This window comes from Aquarana catesbeiana, linkage group LG03, assembly GCF_042186555.1.
Source record: "Aquarana catesbeiana isolate 2022-GZ linkage group LG03, ASM4218655v1, whole genome shotgun sequence".
Taxonomy (NCBI): domain Eukaryota; kingdom Metazoa; phylum Chordata; class Amphibia; order Anura; family Ranidae; genus Aquarana; species Aquarana catesbeiana.
Genome location: NC_133326.1, coordinates 699,337,669 through 699,356,710, shown reverse-complemented (window position 1 = coordinate 699,356,710; position 19,042 = coordinate 699,337,669). Strand labels below are relative to the sequence as shown.

The 19,042-nt window shown below is 41.8% G+C and overlaps 1 protein-coding gene across 1 annotated transcript; it reads right to left on the bottom strand.

The window, feature by feature from the left end:
• Positions 1 to 4,410: 4,410 nt before the first annotated feature.
• Positions 4,411 to 5,364, bottom strand: LOC141134321 (olfactory receptor 5AP2-like). The gene has a single exon (XM_073623893.1). The coding sequence runs from the start codon at positions 5,350 to 5,352 to the stop codon at positions 4,411 to 4,413; it is 942 nt and encodes a 313-aa protein (XP_073479994.1). The 5' UTR covers positions 5,353 to 5,364.
• Positions 5,365 to 19,042: the final 13,678 nt, after the last annotated feature.

Genomic DNA, 19,042 nt, shown 5'->3' with positions numbered 1-19,042 from the left:
GGACTTGTAAGTATCATGTGTTTTTTTTTTTCTTCATTAACCACCTGGTTTCCCCGTAGATAGCTATGAGTTCTTACACTCTCCTGATGAAGTGAGTGCTGTCTCGCGAAACACGTTGAGATTTATGCAAGAGCTCGTCCATTATGAATCACTCATGACGTTGAACATGTATGCAATTGCTCACATGTATATGCACATCATTAGCTTGTGTCATTTTTTTTTAAGTATTTTATATTCAGCTTTAGTATCTTTTAATACGTTTTTTTTCAATAAAATGTAAGCTTTTTACCATCCTCAACGTGTCTCAAAAAGTCCCTTGGGCATTATTTTGTTTCTGTTTCACTGTAACTCGTATGGGACTGAGTCCAATTATGCCCACACACACACCAGCCATCCATTTTGATTAGAGCCTATAGAAGACATTAACCACTTCAGCCCCGGAAGAATTTACCCCCTTCCTGACCTGGCCATTTTTTGTGATACGGCACTGCGTTGCTTTAACTGACAATTGCGTGATGTGCTTTACTTCCTTCATTTACACCTGCAAACTAAAAGCATAATGTGCTAGTATGCAGTGCATACTAGCACATTAAGTGACACTTACCTGCTAATGAAGCCTGCGCCGTCCCCGCTGCAGGCCGCCAACCATGTTTGGCCCTCCTCCATTACGGGGGGGCCACAGACTCCGGCTCTGCTACTGGCCGGAGCCGTGTGACGTCACTCACGCGCGAGCCGCCACTCGCTCTTGAAGAAACTGCACGGGATGGGGCAGCGTTTTTTCAGGCTGGATTTACACCTATGGCATTTTTAGTGTTTTTTTTTTCATTTTGCAGATTTGCACTACAGTCCATTTCCTATGGAACACATTCTGTAGTGCAAAAAGCACTAAAAACGCCATAGGTGTGAATCCAGCCTCACAGTGCATGCGCCAATATCATCGTCGGCGCAAAACACAGTAAATGTCTCCTAAATGGCACAGGTTTAGGAGAGATTTACAGTACCTGTAGGTAAGCCTTATTATAGGTAAGCTACTTCCATAGAGAGGTTTACAACCTCTACATCCTGTGATGTTAGGAAATTAAATATTTAATTAAATTGTTCTTGGGTTTAGAAATTTAAAAAAAAAAAAAGTTTGTAAAGTGTTTTTCTTTTTAACACAATCAGGTTATACTTGTCTGCTCTGTGCAGTGGGAACCAATTCTCTTCTTGGGTCCCTTGCCAGGCTCCTGGCTCCTCTTCTTGGTGTGCCACCATAAAAATCTGCTTCCTATTGTAGAGCACCTGCGGGCTGGATCCCGCGCTGTGCTGCCTGCATCTATGGACAGCGAGGATAGGTGCCCCCCCACCCCCCTCTACACTCCCTCTTCACAGGATTTTACTGGCAGCAGTGGGAGCCAATATCTCCCGCTGTGCTCAGAAAAGCCTGAGAGAGCGGGCAGGAGGGCACCGCTGCACACAGGGCACAGAGCTGGATCAAGATCCGGTAGGAGGAGGATGAGGACGGGAGGGGGGTGGCTGGTGATACATGCATCGAAACATTTTTTGCTTTATTCCAGGGAATACTTTAAGGGAAAAGATGTGTAGGCTTTACAAACCCCCGGATACTAACCCACCCAAATTATTAAAAAAAAAAAAAAAATTTAATCTCATCCTTTTAAATGACATTTTATTCAGTGATGTCACAAGCTGTTCACAAATCCAAAAATTTGTAAAATGGACTTTCCAGGCTGCATGTTACATTTGCTGAAAAGGGAGCCCAGACATTCCATGTTTTCTGCAAGATAATTACCAGCATTTTTCCATATGATCCTCAAAGACCAGATTTCTCCTTGATTTTTTACAAAAAAGCGTCCAAGAGCTGGATGACAATTAGAAAAGGAGCCAGTACATAGCACTGCGGATACGGTTGTAGTCAGGAAGACGCTCGATGGGGCCCTAGAATAAAGACATTGGTAAAACGAATCAGAAGATTTATTTATTTTTTACTTTGGGTGAAGTGTGGATGTACAAGAGACTTTTATAATTGTTTTACTCTTTATGTCCCTGATGGGAAGGGTGACCCGCCCTGTAGTCTCCATTATCATACAGAGAATACTATAGAAAATCCAAAAAATATAACAGTGGTCATAAAAACAGGAGTGAGGGTAGATCTTCCTATGAGGATGCCCATTCAGATGACCAACTGTTACAAAAAAAACAAACAAACAAAAAAAAACACACACACCACACATCCAGTTCAACGCAGAGAGAAAAAAATAAATAAATAAATATCCGTATACATAATCCTATACCCACAGTGGATTCAGTGGAAGACAAGCCCCCCAAAGCAGAATTAAATTTGCTCCAGCAAGGGGAGAATTTTATTTTATATATATATATATATATATATATATATATATATATATATATATATATACACACACAGTGTATAATATATGTATGTATGTGTGTGTGTATATATATATATATATATATATAATTTTAGAGCTGCACGATTCTGGCTAAAATGAGAATCACAATTTCTTTGCTTAGAATAAAGATCACGATTCGCTCGGGGTATCATCATCTTTCACATTATAAAAACAAATTGGGCTAACTTTACTGTTTATTTTTATTTTTTCATTCATTGAAGTGTATTTTTTCCCCCAAAAAATTGCATTAGAAAGACCATTGCGCAAATACAGTATGACATAAAATTTTGCAACAATTGACATTTATTATAGCATTTTATTCCCTAGGGTCTCTGCTAGTTTTTTTATTTATTGTGGTTAGTGATCCCTATTGGCATCAACTATGATTTACTCTCACTTTTTATGTATTAATTATTTATTTAATTAATTAATCTATTAACTAGCATAAACATATCCTTCCTTGCTAATATATAGCTAGATATAGATATACTTTCTAATTTGTAGCTAAATTATTATCATTCTTACTCTTTTCCGTCCTATATATATATATACATACAAATTTGTCATTTTTAGAGAACATTATCCATTTTATTATTGTGTGTATATATATCTATTTTTACTTCCTGGTATGCTGACATTTAGACCCTGCTATATATTTATATATGTGTGTGGATATTCATTGGTAACCATAGGAAGCAAATGTACGACATCTATAAAGGTGTCCACATATGCAACCATGGGGGGACATATATTCAGGGCTTTTTTTCAGGGGGAACATATATATATATGGCAGGAGATGGAGGTAATGGCAGTTGGGTACACTAGAATCTATAGGAAAAGTATATGGCAGGAGATGGAGGTAATGGCAGTTGGGTACACTAGAATCTATAGGAAAAGTATATGGCAGGAGATGGAGGTAATGGCAGTTGGGTACACTAGAATCTATAGGAAAAGTATATGGCAGGAGATGGAGGTAATGGCAGTTGGGTACACTAGAATCTATAGGAAAAGTATATGGGAGGAGATGGAGGTAATGGCAGTTGCATACACTAGAATCTATAGGAAAAGTATATGGCAGGAGATGGAGGTAATGGCAGTTGGGTACACTAGAATCTATAGGAAAAGTATATGGGAGGAGATGGAAGTAATGGCAGTTGGGTACACTAGAATCTATAGGAAAAGTATATGGGAGGAGATGAAGGTAATGGCAGTTGCATACACTAGAATCTATAGGAAAAGTATATGGCAGGAGATGGAGGTAATGGCAGTTGGGTACACTAGAATCTATAGGAAAAGTATATGGCAGGAGATGGAGGTAATGGCAGTTGGGTACACTTGATACAATAAGGAAGATAGATGCCAGTATCTGGGTGAGATAACAGCTGGGTACATTCGATACAATTGTTAAGCTGAAGTATGGCCAAAGATCATTTTTGGTCATTTTCACAGTAAAAATAATTCAGCTCTAGTGATGTGTGGCCCATATTTGTTACATATCTTACTTTTACTCAGGCAGCAGTCTCCTATTGGCTGCAAAACATCTGGTGCTGAGTCTTGTAGTTTCGGCTGCAGTACACTTAATACATTGATCACTGTGAGTCATTTGCGCTACACCTCCTCCATTCATAAAAAAAAAGCATTGCATTCTTTTCAATGAATGTAAGGTGGGTGCTCTGTGATTTAAAGGAAGTGCAGATGATCTAATAAACTAGCCCCCTCCAATCACAGAGCACCTTGCAATCATTGGAAAGAACGCAAGGATTTAAATGAATGGAGGAGGTGCCAAGCGAGTGACCTACAGTGTTCATTTTCTTGAGTATACTGCAGCTAGAACTACAATTAAAATGAAGCTAGCATAGCACAATAGTGGCATATTTAGATAACAGATTTCATGTACACCAGTCCCATGGAAAAAAACTACCTAGCGCTAGATGATGGGTCCTGCTGACAGCAGGTTTAAACCTTACTGATGAGACCCCCCATGTAACACGTTACAGTATTATATGTGCATCAATGACAACTTTTTTGCTGCTTTTATAATAACACTTTTCACTTCTTGGTTCCTCAGACTGTAGATAAGAGGGTTTAACATTGGGGTCACAATGGAATAGAAGATAGAGGCCGTCTTATCTTGTTTCTTAAGAACACTGGATACAGGGCGAAAATACGTGAAGAAAATTGCTATGAAAAAGATGGAGGCACATGTGATATGGGAAGAGCATGTGACGAATGCCTTTTGACGGCTTCCAGAAGATTTTATGCGTAGAATGGAGGAAATGATCAAAGTATATGACACCAAGATTGCTGTTAACGAATACAAACCAAAAGAACTTATCACTGATATGTTGACAACATCACAAGAAAATCCCTTTGAGCAGGACAGTTTCATTAGAGGTGGGATGTCACAGTAGAATTGGTCTACACGGTTTGGTCCACAGAACTGAAGACTGAACACACAACTGGTCTGCAATGCTGCCTGCAAGAAGCCACAACCAAAGGAGAAGACCACCAGGGACCAACATTTCCTCATGGTCATTATTGAAATATATTGAAGAGGGTGACAGATAGCAGCGTATCGATCATATGACATGCTCGAGAGAAGAAGAACCTCAGTACCTGCCATTGCAGCAAAAAAGAAAAACTGGGCAGCACAACCATTAAACGATATAGTCTTGCTCTGAGAAACGAGGTCAGCCAGCATTTTTGGAGTGGTAGTAGAGGAATATACAAGATCCACCAAAGAGAGGTAACTCAAGAAGTAGTACATTGGAGTTTGGAGGTTAGAGGATAAGTGGACCATGGCCATCATGCCCACATTTCCAATGATGGTCAAAATGTAAACCGCAGAGAAGAAAATAAAGAGGAATGGGACAAGTGAGTCATTATCTGTTATTCCAGAAAGCACAAACATTGTCACTTGAGTCTGGTTTAGGTTGTCCATTGAGATCTTCCTCTGTAAATCTTAAAACATATTTGACAGTTTTCATCAATAAAATAATCCAGACAAATTTGCTCTGAAACAAGATATTGTGTGTAGATTCATGAAAAAGACAACACCATTTACTTGTTGTGTTCTTCTAGGTTTCATAACTAACAATGCTTATTTTCTAAAATAAAAAAGTTCTTCAAAGATGGGGATGCTGTTTGATATACTGGACTATATTTAGTCAATTAGGTCACCCAGCACTCCCAACTCAAAAGGCAATTTTGTTTCTGGTCATGACCAAGTCTGGTGAATGATGTTGTCCAGGATCCCTTTCTGATTTGAATACAAACAGCAGTCAGTCAGGGATCCGTCATTTTGCGAGAGTAGTGTGATGGGGCAAATCATCTGGTGAACTTTATCCCTGGCCTGTCTGGTGTGTTCCTTGATCTTCATGATGCTGTTTGTTCACTAAGGTTCTCTAACAAACCTCTGAGGGCTTCACAGAATAGCTGTATTTATACTGAGATGAAATTACACACAGGTGGACTCTATTTACTAATTAGGTGACTTCTGAAGGCAATTGGTTCCACTAGATTTTAGTTAGGGATATCAGAGAAAAGGGGGCTGAATACAAATGAACGCCACACTTTTCAGATATTTATTTGTAAAAAAAGTTGGAAAACCATTTATCATTATCCTTCCACTTCACAATTATGTGCCACTTTGTGTTGGTCTATCACATAAAATCCCAACAAAATACATTTACGTTTTTGGTTATAACATGACAAAATATGGAAAACATGGATAATTTTAAGGGCTATGAATACTTTTTCAAGGCACTGTACACTTTGAATTTTTTTTTTTTTTTTTTGAAGTGGGGGATAAGTAATAAGAGGCATATATTTTCCTGGGGTGGGTTTATATGACGCCACATGCCTGATGAAGGGGTCCTGCGAGGCTCCGAAACATTGCTATTTGCTGTAACAATGTGATTGCTGGTTAAAGCTTTGGTCCCACTCTGAGGATCCATGGTGTGCTGGTGACATTCTCTCGCTCTGACTATATACGGCTCCAGCCGGTGGTCGCTGCAGCACCCACTAATATACATAGCCATTTCAACAGGAACGTGTGCGTTGGGAATGGCGTGTTCACTTCCCGCTGGGTTCGCACATTCAAACAACTAGCATTATGCATTTTGTCCAGCTCACTCAGCCCTAGTAATGTGTTTATTTCACAAAGGCAAGTCAAGGTACCAGATCCACTTCTATGAGCCCTAGGAACATTTTGTGGTGTTTTACAGCCTTCCTCTCTCTCTTGGGGACTGTACTGCATTTTAACAAGCGCATGTGCAGCACAGCTCCTAAATAAATATTGACCTTCAGATGACTACTTTTACATTACAAATATAACAAGCAAACTCACTTGTCAAATAAGGTCCAAGGTTATCTCAAGTGTGTATTTTGCTGCAGAGTAGTATAAAGGATAGGTACCCATCGCTTTGGTTACAATAAACATTAACTAGTTTATTGCACACTGCAGCACATGGGAAGGAAAAAGAAGGAGGAAACACCAATAAGCAGATGGTCTCAAACACTAAACTGTACTCTAATGCCGCGTACACACGAGCAGACTTTTTGACTGGACTGGTCCGACGGACTATCCGACGGACTTTCGGCGGACTGCCAACGGACTTTCCCAATGAACGAACTTGCCTACACACGATCACACCAAAGTCTGACGGATTTGTACGTGATGACATACGACCGGACTAAAATAAGGAAGCTGATAGCCAGTAGCCAATAGCTGCCCTAGCGTCGGTTTTCGTCCGTCGGACTAGCATACAGATGAGCGGACTTTTCGATAGGAACTGGGTCCGGCGGAGTTCTCATATAAAGATTTGAAACATGTTCCAAATCTAAAGTCCGTCAGATTTTCGACCGAAAAAGTCAGCTGCAGGTCCGATGAAGCCCACGCATGGTTGAATTGTCCGCTCGTGTGTACGCGGCATAATCCTCTTCTAAGGCCAAATGCTCCATAAGTCTCTCTACTTTCACATCAGAGACCCTGCTGGCTGGATACCTACATGGATTTGATTTCTTGGAGATTAGGGTTTTAGAGGTATCTTAATTCTGGTGTTCAAAGACAGGAGGGCTGAGAATGTTCATGTGGGGCTTCTCAGTCTTTCAAATTTGTGGGGGGGCAGCCACAGTTGCTACCTTAAGGCTAGAAGCTCAATTCTCTGGAAGCAAACCTCTTCAGGAATACCTTCCAGCAGGGGAGGCTCCTGCATCTTTCATCCCCTAGGCTTGAAGCTTACAGCACCATGCTCTAAGGTCTCAGCCCAAAAGATAAGTGGCTGAAACAGGAAATTTCCCAAATATTTAACGCATTACCAACCCCTGGGGGTTGGACAAGATTACAAAATATTCATATGCAACAAGTTGCTTCTGCTGCTGGAGAATACTCAGTTGCACCAGGCAAGGAAAGGACTAGACATGTGCATTTTGTTTCATTCAGATTATTTTTTCAGATGCAAATTTGATTTCCAGAGATTTGAATGTGTCTGAATTCCCAAATAAACATAGTAAGAATGCCAACAAATCCCCCAAAAAAGGTATACCAAAATTAATAAATGCATTTGTTTAATTCGGATTCATTGTGACTAGGTGGTTGTTAAGGAGCGGGCAGCCACCACATCCTTAACAACCATGACTCATCTGCTGTTAACGGGATTCCCTGCTGATAGCAGAATGTAAGCAAAAGAACTGCTGGAATTTTAAATAAAAAAATAAAAGCTTACTGCAGCTCACTTCTTGCTCACATAATGATGTAATGGGAATTTGGAAACATACTACGCTGTAAATCCCTACATTTTCTAGAAGCCTTTAACATAAAAAGCCAGCCTCCACCCATCACCTCCTGTACCTCCTTACTGATACCCAGAGTGACTGCCACCCTCAAAGACGGATAGTCATATGTGGGAAGTGTCAGGGACTGAACTCAACTTCCTACTAGTGAATTTGAAAGGTGCATAATGGAAAACACTGAGACTTGAGGGCTCCCTGGTAGTAATGAGCTTGGGTTCGATTCAAACCTGGGCTTGGGCCAAATCCTGAAGGCAACTCTCACTCATAGGCCGATCAGCTGTAGCTAGGATAATCCCAGCCCTGAAGCTGCATGGACGCAAAGGGGTGAGGATGCCCATGATATCATTGACCTAGCTTTTCTTCAGGTCCGGGATTGGGCTAAATCCATTTTCGGCCAAACCCTGAAGTCAGCTATCAGTATCTGAACAATGAGCTGCAAGCGAGGGATTCCCTGCCCTGCAGCTACAAATGCACAAAGGAGCAGAGATTCTTTTGACATCATTGATCTAATATGGACACATGGCTATATTAACACAATGTCACTGACCTAATAAGCCATGTGGTCATATTAGGTCACAATGTCATTAGCATCTCTGCCTGTTTGTATGTTGTGTATGTGCAGCTGCGTGGCAAGAATTCTTGTGACATCCCAGAGGGTTTTGCTTGCGCACATTTGCAAATATATGCGTAATCTGCAGTGCCCACGTCAAGGGACCTCTGTATACACTGCGGTCCTAGCTCTAAAATTTACAGAGCCCCCATAGTAGGAGCACATATATCAATGGATAGGTTATGGGCAGGTGTGCCTGGAGGGTGCCCACCACTCCCTAAAGGCACAAGGATGCATGTGCTACCCAGCACAATGACAGTGAAGGCATCCAGTGCGTCCCTCCACCCAATTCGACCAACTTTACAAAAAATGGCAACCACTCTAACCTTTAACTGCCTTTTGCAGGAAACCCTTCTGTTTTTAACTGTTAGACATGGCCTATTTGGTTATTTTGCAGGCTGGCTGGTAAGTGTGCTGGGAAATATTTTGTTTATTTTCTGTCGTAAGTGCCCCTGCCCCTTTGTATGTGCAGCTGTGGGGTGGGGAATCCCCTGCCCGCAACTTATTGGTCGGCACTAACATATGACTTCTGGGTTTGGCCGAACATGGGTTTGGACAGAACCCAGAGTCTAACCCAAGCTCACCCCCACTCCCTGGGTTCCTCAAGAAGCTATCCAAAGATACATGCTTACAGCTGTAGGTGCTTTCATTCAACTCCTGGCGGAAGTGTAAATAGAATAGAAAGTTTAGGTGATTTAAGAAAATTATGAGAAATGTACAAACTGCTGTACGGCCTGCAGGAAGTAAACGCCAAGAAAAAAAATATATTACAAACAGTAGTTATAGATCAAGATAAAAAGTTTAGCAAATGAGGACACTTACATGTTGGAAGTTTTATAAAGTGCAATGGGGCCGGCTTCTGAGAGGAATGCAGCTTCAAAGGTGGCCGGTCCCTGAATGATGAGCGGTGACAACATCGCTTCGGGTATTTAATATCCAGTGCCACCAAGGATTCTGATAAAAGGTTACCAAGGATTCTGATAAAATTAGCAATTTAAAGGAGGGCAGTTAAATTAAGTTGAATAAAAAAGATAAACCATAATACAATACCATGACCGACATTTTTTTTTAAATGGACTCATTAGCAGATTAAACAAACTAGTATTTGTTGTATGTTTGATGGGTGGGATCTCAAGGTGCTTCCACACTGCTTTGTCTTAAGCCAGCCATACATAGATCAAAATTTGACCGGTTCAGCAGGGACCAGCTGAATTTTGATACATGTGTAGCGCTGGTAGATTTTTCAATCTACCGCTTCTAGGTAAATTGAATGGATCATCTGTTCTGTATATAGTTCAGATTTAATTTACAGTTAGATTAGCCTCTGTTCTAGTTTGGCTATGCTGCGCGCAGTTCCGCATCCTGCCTGTGGGTGTCGTTGTCACCATGGGTCGGTGTTGGAAAGCAACAAGCTGACGTATAAGAGTGCTCTTCTGTCCCGTAGACAACTCGGCGGAGGTGGTCCTCCGGCTTGCATTCTGGGAGAGAGTATTTATGGGACAGACGCCATGTTTCAAGAGGCTTTACCTCGTGGCCCTCCTGACCTAGGAGGTATGGGTCAGTGAGTTCTACCTCGCGGCCCTCTGGCCTGGAGGGTTGTGTTGCGGCAGCCGAGCGGGTAGACCCAGAAGCCTGTCTGGGGCCTGCTCTTGCTGGGATGGTCCTGTGCTGTCTGTCCTGCAGGAAGAACCGGGCAATCGGTAAGATCCAGGGGAGGACCCATCTTGGAAGGGACCATGCAAGGCTGGTCTTAAGAAGGGCCTGGTGACTCGATTGTAGGACGCATCCTAAACTACTCTACCGCACAAGTACTGCCAGGTTGGCTTAAAGGTTCTGGTACTGTGTTTGCTGTTCATCGAAAACTACTACATCCTGTGGCAGAGGATCGTACAGTTTTGTTCACCCAAGTCTGTGGCAGAGACTTTTTGTTCGTGCTGCGTTCCGGCTGCTAGGTTAGTGAGAGAGACCTATCCGGGCGGGCAAAGATTTAATCCTGAGCTGAGGATACATTCATCTCAAAGATTTAAATTCCTTAGTGCTACGCCAAGAAAAGGTATTTGAACTTCCCTGCAACTCTTCTTCTACCTCTTTCCTGCTACTTCTTCCAGTAATCTCCCATTAAAGCATTGGAAAAGTGCTCAAGTGACTGGTGCCTACATTGTCTCATAATAAGCTCAACGGGACCCTAGACACGGTATTGGTGGAATTACAGGTAAAAAAGGTGATGGTAACAGCCTGCTAAAAATCAGCAGCTCCACCGTGAGTTAGTGCTACACATGCATAGGCAGGCTTGTTGTACACAAGTTGATCTACCAATTTGGGTTTTTCCGGAATTATCTATAGCCGGCAACACTAATCATTGTATTCCTTGCGGTGGGGAGGTCTCACCACTGACGAAATACAATACCACAGTGGGAGAGATTGCCATATGCACCTCGAATGTGTGGATCAGATCATTTTTTTTGTTCAGGCCTTTGGTAAAAGAAAGAAAAAAGATCAATGTATGGGCTGCCTTGGAAGTAAAAAACTAAACATGTGAAAAACTAAACATGTTTCAAAGTAGCATAAGCTCCACACTCCTTGAGTGATTGGAGGAACTCAACTGGATCCTTCTTTAGGGCCATTGGGGTTTATGGGGCAAGAATCCTCTCCCCGTATGATGCAAGACAGGGGGCTTATGAACATACAAGTAAGTTTCGATATTTGCATATTAAAGTGACCCAGAATTTGGGCTAACTGACCATCAATTGAAATTTTATCCACTATAATACTTTTTTTATATACCTATTATAAATATTGTCTTTTTGCTCAGCAGAGCTGACTTACAGGACAAAGTGATGACCTCTCCAGAAGGATGAAGCTACCTCATGGTCCAGTCGGTTTGTGGCTGACAAGTCAGCGACCTACAGTATTACTTAATTGCAGTTGAAAAAAGTTACCAGTCCAGTTGAGTCACCAGTCCAGTCCAGAAATGCGTAGAGTTTGAGAATAGTCCCACTCTCATCAGGATTACCATATACATTAACATTTATGTGATATACATGGTGGCTTGACATTGGTATACATTCATAAATACAAATGGCTAGGAATGTGGATGAGCCTAGTCTTATTCATAGTTTAGTGCAGTGTTTCTCAACTCCAGTCCTCAAGGCGCCCCCACAGGTCATGTTTACAGGATTTCCCTCATATGAAACAGCTGTGGTAATTACTAAGGCAGTGAAACTGATCAAATCACCTGTGCAAAATATTGGTAAACCTGAAAACATGACCTGTTGGGGCGCCTTGAGGACTGGTGTTGAGAAACACTGGTATAGAGGAATATGCCACCCAATTTTGAATTGATGTTTTTAACTGTATATTAATAAAGTTTTTCTATATTTTAAGGATGGTGTTTTTGGAGCCCTAAAAGTCTGCCAGGCAGTGGCAGCCGGTGGTATATCTTTTGGGGGGGGGCGGGGGTCATAAAACAATGCACCCACAGCCACCCCCCTACCCGTGGTTGGTCGGTGGATCAGTCGGATCACGCGCACCCCCTATGGTCCATCAGTTACCAGCCCCGCACTTACCCCATCTATGGTGCGCGCAGTACTTCCCTTCGGGCAACGGTGTTTTCTCCTTTGCATCACGGCAGCCGTGCATCTCCTCCCTCCTCCTCCTAAGCCAATAGGATCGCTTCTCCTTTTGGCCAATAGGGAAACGGGTCTCATGACCCACTTCCTGATTGGCCGGGAGGAGAATCAATGTGACAATAGCAAATATTCATCCGCTATTGTCACACAACTGGGTGGGCTGGGCAGTCCTCTGCGCCCCCGAGCCCACCCTTTTTTGAAGCCTATTAGAGCCTCTGGCTCTAATCACGTGCTTCAAAAAAATAAAAATAAAAACGCTGATTGGAATCCACGCATCTGGTGCCCCGCATGTAGATTAGGGGCTGGGCACATGGATAGGTGGGCGGCATCCCTGCGCCCTGCATTACACTGCTGCCAGATTTCTATTATTTTGTTTAGTCCTATATCATTTGGATGTGGAACCACTATTCTAGCACCAGGCTTTGTTTAAAGAGGAGTGATGTAAAAAAAAGTGTGGTGGTAATGGCGCTGCTAAATGTTAGTGAAATGAGTTTAAAGTGACATGTGCTTTGGACTTGCCAAAAAATATAACCCAATGTGCAAATCCAGAACATTAAAAATAATAAACAGAACTACTTTGCAGTGGAATTGCGCTTGTAAAGTGACACATGCTATGAACTTATGTTCCAATAACAAATTCTTTCTTATGCTACTTAAAAATCGATATATATAACATGAACTGTGCTATAAAGTGACTTAGTGCAGTTCAAATTCCACCATGTGATGCCATTGCCGTAATCATATGCCATACAGATTAATAAAATGAATGTCCATGAACTGAAAAAATAAAAATGACTGAAGTTCCACTTTAAGAATACTGAAGGGTTCCACCCAAAAGTGGAACTTCCGCTTTAAGTACTCCTTGCCCCCTTACATGCCATATACATACATACATTTGGCATGACATTTTCTTGGGGGGGGGGGTACCTTCTTTTTAGTGGGACTTCCTGTCCCACTTCCTCCTTCCTCCGCTCTGCTATTGACCAGGCAATCTTCTGGGAACCTGTGACGTGTGCCAGAAAATCGCTGGCAGGGAGGGGCGTCTAGGACGAGAGGAGGAGTTGCCTAGGCGGTCCCTCCCTGCCAGCGATCTTCTGGCACACGTCACAGGTTCCCAGAAGATTGCCTGGTCAATAGCAGAGTGACTCGCGCGTGCGCAGTGCGTGCCCGGCTGTGAAGCTGTAAGTTGTCACGGGTCGGGCACCCACAGCTGCTTTGATGGCGCCGCGGAGAGGAGAGGGAGAGGAGCAAGGTTCCGGGTGCCCACAAAGCTGGACTGTGGGACAGGTGAGTGTCTGTTTATTAAGCCCCCGTTCACACCTATGCGAATTAGATGCGGCTTACGCCGCATCCAATTCACAGGACATTTTAAAATACATTCATATGAATGCATCTGGTTTACATATGTGTGTTGCATTCGCACTGCGCATTGCACAAAAAAAGTGTGCGTTTTTCTGCGAATTACAAGCCCATTATCTTCTATGGGAACGCATCTGATTCGCAGATGCATTGCGTTCTGAACATGGATTTTCTCCTTCTCCTCACTACACCTCCCCCTCTTCCCCCCCCTCTCCCTGCTCACTGATCCACAGCTAAAACGCAGATGAATCTCTGAACAACTGATTTTTATCTTCCCAGTGAAACCTGAGCTTCAATTCGCACTGCACATGTGTGAACCCAGGCTAAAAGTCAGCCGCTGACTTTTAATAAACTAAAAAAAAAACAAAACGGTGGAACTCCACTTTAATATTGGTACACAATTTTGCAACTTTGGCATGAGTGAGTTAAACTGTAAATATCTTTGCACATACTTACGGATCTCTGTATATAAATATCTCCTCGTGAAGGTATCAGCATTTGCTCGAAAGTAACAAATGATACCGGTAATGTTTGTAAAATGTGTGTAATGTCAGTTTCTTTTTGTTGCATTTTGCCAGGAAACATTCGATCCTAAAAGAAAATAGCCTTAAGATCGTTCGATCAGAAGAGTTCAAGAACAATCAACTAATGAATGAATGAATGAATGAAAGATTTGTAGAGCGCTGCAAATGCGAACTGAATCGCCTCAAGGCAATTACTAATAACAACCTGGAGCTTTGAGGTGGAAGCTGTCACAGTTGGCAATGGTAGTAATACTGCTGCTAAATGTTTCACTTCATATGGCAGCTTGAGGTTCATTCAGCTTAAAGCGGAAATAAACAGTGGTATTAAAAAGAAAAAAAAATCCTCTGCAAGGCAATGGCAAAATGTGTTAGTGTGCATCACATACTGGCACATTATGAGAGACTTACCTTGGAACGAAGCCCTCCAACATACAGCCAGAGCTACAATGGAATGGTTTAGATCAAAGCATATTCATGTGTTAGAATGGCCCAGTCACAGTCCAGACCTAAACCCAATTGAGAATCTGTGGCAAGACTTGAAAATTGCTGTTCACAGACGCTCTCCATCCAATCTGACAGAGCTTGAGCTATTTCGCAAAGAAGAATGGGCAAAAATGTCCCTCTCTAGATGTGCAAAGCTGGTAGAGACATCCCCAAAAAGACTTGCAGCTGTAATTGCAAAGAAAGGTGGTTCTACAAAGTATTGACTCCGGGGGGCGCCATACAAATACACCCCCCACACTTTTCACATATTTATTTGTAAAAAAGTTTGAAAATCATTTATCATTTTCCTTCCACTTCACAATGATGTGCCACTTTGTGTTGGTCTATCACATAAAATCCCAATAAAATACATTTACGTTTTTGGGTCTAACATGACAAAATATGGAAAATTTCAAGGGATATGAATACTTTTTCAAGGCACTGTATATATGTGATCTAGGGATCTTAGATTGTAAGCTCCTGTATATGTATATGTGTAAATTGATACCTTTGCGCAAATGCTTAGCAAATTTTATACACCCCTTTGTGTATCCAGGTTCATTATATCGTGTCTTTCTCCAGGATGAGTTGGGCCTTTATTTGGTGGTAAATATCTGACAAGATCTCCTGATTTTTCCAAAAGTAAAAACTGTAAAAGAATTGTAATTCTTTTTATAATAAATATCATCCATTTTTTGAACTTTAGCACTTTAGCTGCATATTCTTACTATTATCATGACCCACCAAAAAAACGAATTCTCCTACTCCAGACATTGGTGGTGAATATCGTATACAGTGTATGTTATTTGTTACTGTAAAAGACTCTGAATGTCATAAGATACATGGGATGAAACAGTTAACCACTTACGGACCGCCGCACGCCGATATACGTCCTAACTTTGAAGAGGAATATCATTATTATGGCAGCAGCTAGCTGCCATAACCCAGGTGTCCTCTTCTTCGGCCGGCGGTCCGCTTTCAGATAAGAGTGGTCTCTGCAGCAGATTCGCCGCCAGATCACTTTCATCGACGGCGGGAGAGGGGCCCCCCTCCTGCCGCACTCCGGTGCCCTTTGCCGCCTACCAGCGCTTTCGGTAGCGGCGGAGGTGATCGGATGTTATCCCTTGCTGGGTATGGAGACGAGTGAGGGGAAGATGCCCCCCACCCGTCTAAATACCATTTTTTATTTTTTTTATTGCATTGTAGTGTAAATATGAGATCTGAGGTCTTTTTGACCCCAAATCTCATATTTAACTTTTTTTTCTATTACAAGGGATGTTTACATTCCTTGTAATAGGAATAAAAGTGACACATTTTTTTTTTTTTTTAAACTGTGTAAAAATAAAAAATAAAAGGTAAAATAAATAAGAAAAAAAAATTAAACGCGCCCCGTCCCGACGAGCTCGCGTGCAGAAGCGAACGCATATGTGAGTAGCGCCCGCATATGAAAACGGTGTTCAAACCACACATGTGAGGTATCGCCACAATCGGTAGAGCGAGAGCAATAATTCTAGCCCTGGACCTCCTCTGTAACTCAAAACATGCAACCTGTAGAATTTTTTTAACGTCGCCTATGGAGATTTCTAAGGGTAAAAGTTTGTCGCCATTCCACGAGCGGGCGCAATTTTGAAGCGTGACATGTTGGGTATTCATTTACTTGCCGTAACATTATCTTTAACAATATAAAAAAAAAAAGAAATTGGGCTAACTTTACTGTTGTCTTATTTTTTAATTAAAAAAAGTGTAATTTTTTAAAAAAAGTGCGCTTGTAAGACCGCTGCGCAAATACGGTGTGACAGAAAGTATTGCAACGACCGCCATTTTATTCTCTAGGGTGTTAGGAAAAAAAATGTATAATGTTTGGGGGGTCCTGAGTAATTTTCTAGCAAAAAAAAATGTTTTTAACTTGTAAACAACAAATCTCAAAGAGGCTCGGCCCTTAAGTGGTTAATGATCGGGGATCAGACGGCTATCAAAACTTGGTGTTTGCTCAGCAATTAAACAATACCGACACCATAAAATGTTCTTTCCCAGTCTTACCTGTACGTCATATATTGTGTAACAGCTCTAAGTCACATACTGTACATTCATCTCTGTAAGTAAGTAATTCTCTTTATATAAATCTCAGTTCCCCTGAGTGGCAATTCTTGTCTCTTCTCCAGAAAACGCTAATTAAAATAATAATACAAGTAACAATAACACTTTAATTTAAAGAAATACATTTTTTCTGAAAAATACATACATTAAAGCAAACCTTTAAGGATCTTGGCATAATATTATTTCTTTATTTATGTACCTATTTTATTTATTTACTTCGTTTTTTTGTTTTTTTAAATGTATTTGGTTTTATTTTTTTAAATTATTTTCTTTTTTTCCTTTTTTCTTGATGTACTGGAAGACAGCCAAATACACAGTTTTACTTTCAAGAGGATGCCAATCCAGTCCCAAAGATATACACAGCTCTACCAGGCAATACAGTCACCTGACCTTTCTCTACTGCAATTAGGCAATACAATTTGGTCACCTCCATGCTCCGAGTTCTGTGATTATACCGGGAAGTAGCAACAGACTGAATAGCGTATATCCTAACAAAGGACATTTGGAAACCTGATTGGTGAATGGCTCTGCCCCTCCACTTCCCCTCCTGCTTCACTAGTTACATTTAAAGTGCATGCATGGCCAATTATTTTTTTTTTGGAAGGGTCTAAACCCCAGATACTTATTCAACATGCCATACCATGGGGGAGGCGTGTGATTGGCCCCAAATTTATTCTGCAGCAGGACAACTACCCCGAACATACAACCAATGTCATTAAGAACTATCTTCAGTGTAAAGAAGAACAAGGAGTCCTGGAAGTGATGGTTTGGCCCCCACAGAGCCCTGATTTCTCACCATGGAGTCTGTCTGGGATGACATGAAGAGACAGAAGGATTTATGGCAGCCGACATCCACAGAAGACCTGTGCTTAGTTCTCCAAGATGATTGGAACAACCGACCTGCCGAGTTCCTTCAAAAACTGTGTGCAAGTCTACCTAGAAGAATTGATGCCGGTTTGAAGGGCAAATATTGATAATATTTGGATTTCTCTTCTCTTCGTTTACTTTCCATTTTGTCAGTTGATAAAAATAAATTATGAACACTTCTATTTCTGAAAGCCTTCTTCATTTACAATATTTTTTCACACCCGCCTTAAACTTTTGCACAGTAATATATATATACACACACAGTATCTCACAAAAGTGAGTACACCCCTCACATTTTTATAAATATTTTATTCTATCTTTTCATGTGACAACACTGAAGAAATGACACTTTGCTACAATGTAAAGTAGTGAGTGTACAGCTTGTATAACAGTGTAAATTTGCTGTCCCCTCAAAATAACTCAACACACAGCCATTAATGTCTAAACCGCTGGCAACAAAAGTGAGTACACCCCTAAGTGAAAATGTCCAAATTGGGCCCAAAGTTTCAATATTTTGTGTGGCCACCATTATTTTCCAGCACTGCCTTAACCCTCTTGGGCATGGAGTTTATCAGAGCTTCACAGGTTGCCACTGGAGTCCTCTTCCACTCCTCCATGACGATACCACGGAGCTGGTGGATGTTAGAGACCTTGCACTCCTCCTCCTTTCGTTTGAGGATGTCCCACAGATTCTCAATAGGGTTTAGGTCTGGAGACATGCTTGGCCAGTCCATCACCTTTACCCTCAGCTTCTTTAGCAAGGCAGTGGTCATCTTGGAGGTGTGTTTGGGGTCGTTATCATGTTGGAATACTGCCCTGCGGCCCAGTCTCTGAAGGGAGGGGATCATGCTCTGCTTCAATATGTCACAGTACATGTTGGCATTCATGGTTCCCTCAATGAACTGTAGCTCCCCAGTGCCAGCAGCACTTATGCAGCCCCAGACCATGACACTCCCACCACCATGCTTGACTGTAGGCAAGACACACTTGTCTTTGTACTCCTCACCTGGTTGCCGCCACACACGCCTGACACCATCTGAACCAAATAAGTTTATCTTGGTCTCATCAGACCACAGGACATGGTTCCAGTAATCCATGTCCTTAGTCTGCTTGTCTTCAGCAAACTATTAGCAGGCTTTCTTGTGCAACATCTTAAGAAGAGGCTTCCTTCTGGGACAACAGCCATTAGGACAAAAGTGTGTGGCGTATGTTCTGAGCACTGACAGGCTGACCCCCTATCCCTTCAACCTCTGCAGCAATGCTGGCAGC

What these genes read in the sequence shown, in the direction of transcription:
- LOC141134321 (XM_073623893.1), bottom strand. Translation starts at nt 5,352, where the DNA reads ATGGACAACCTAAACCAGACTCAAGTGACAATGTTTGTGCTTTCTGGA.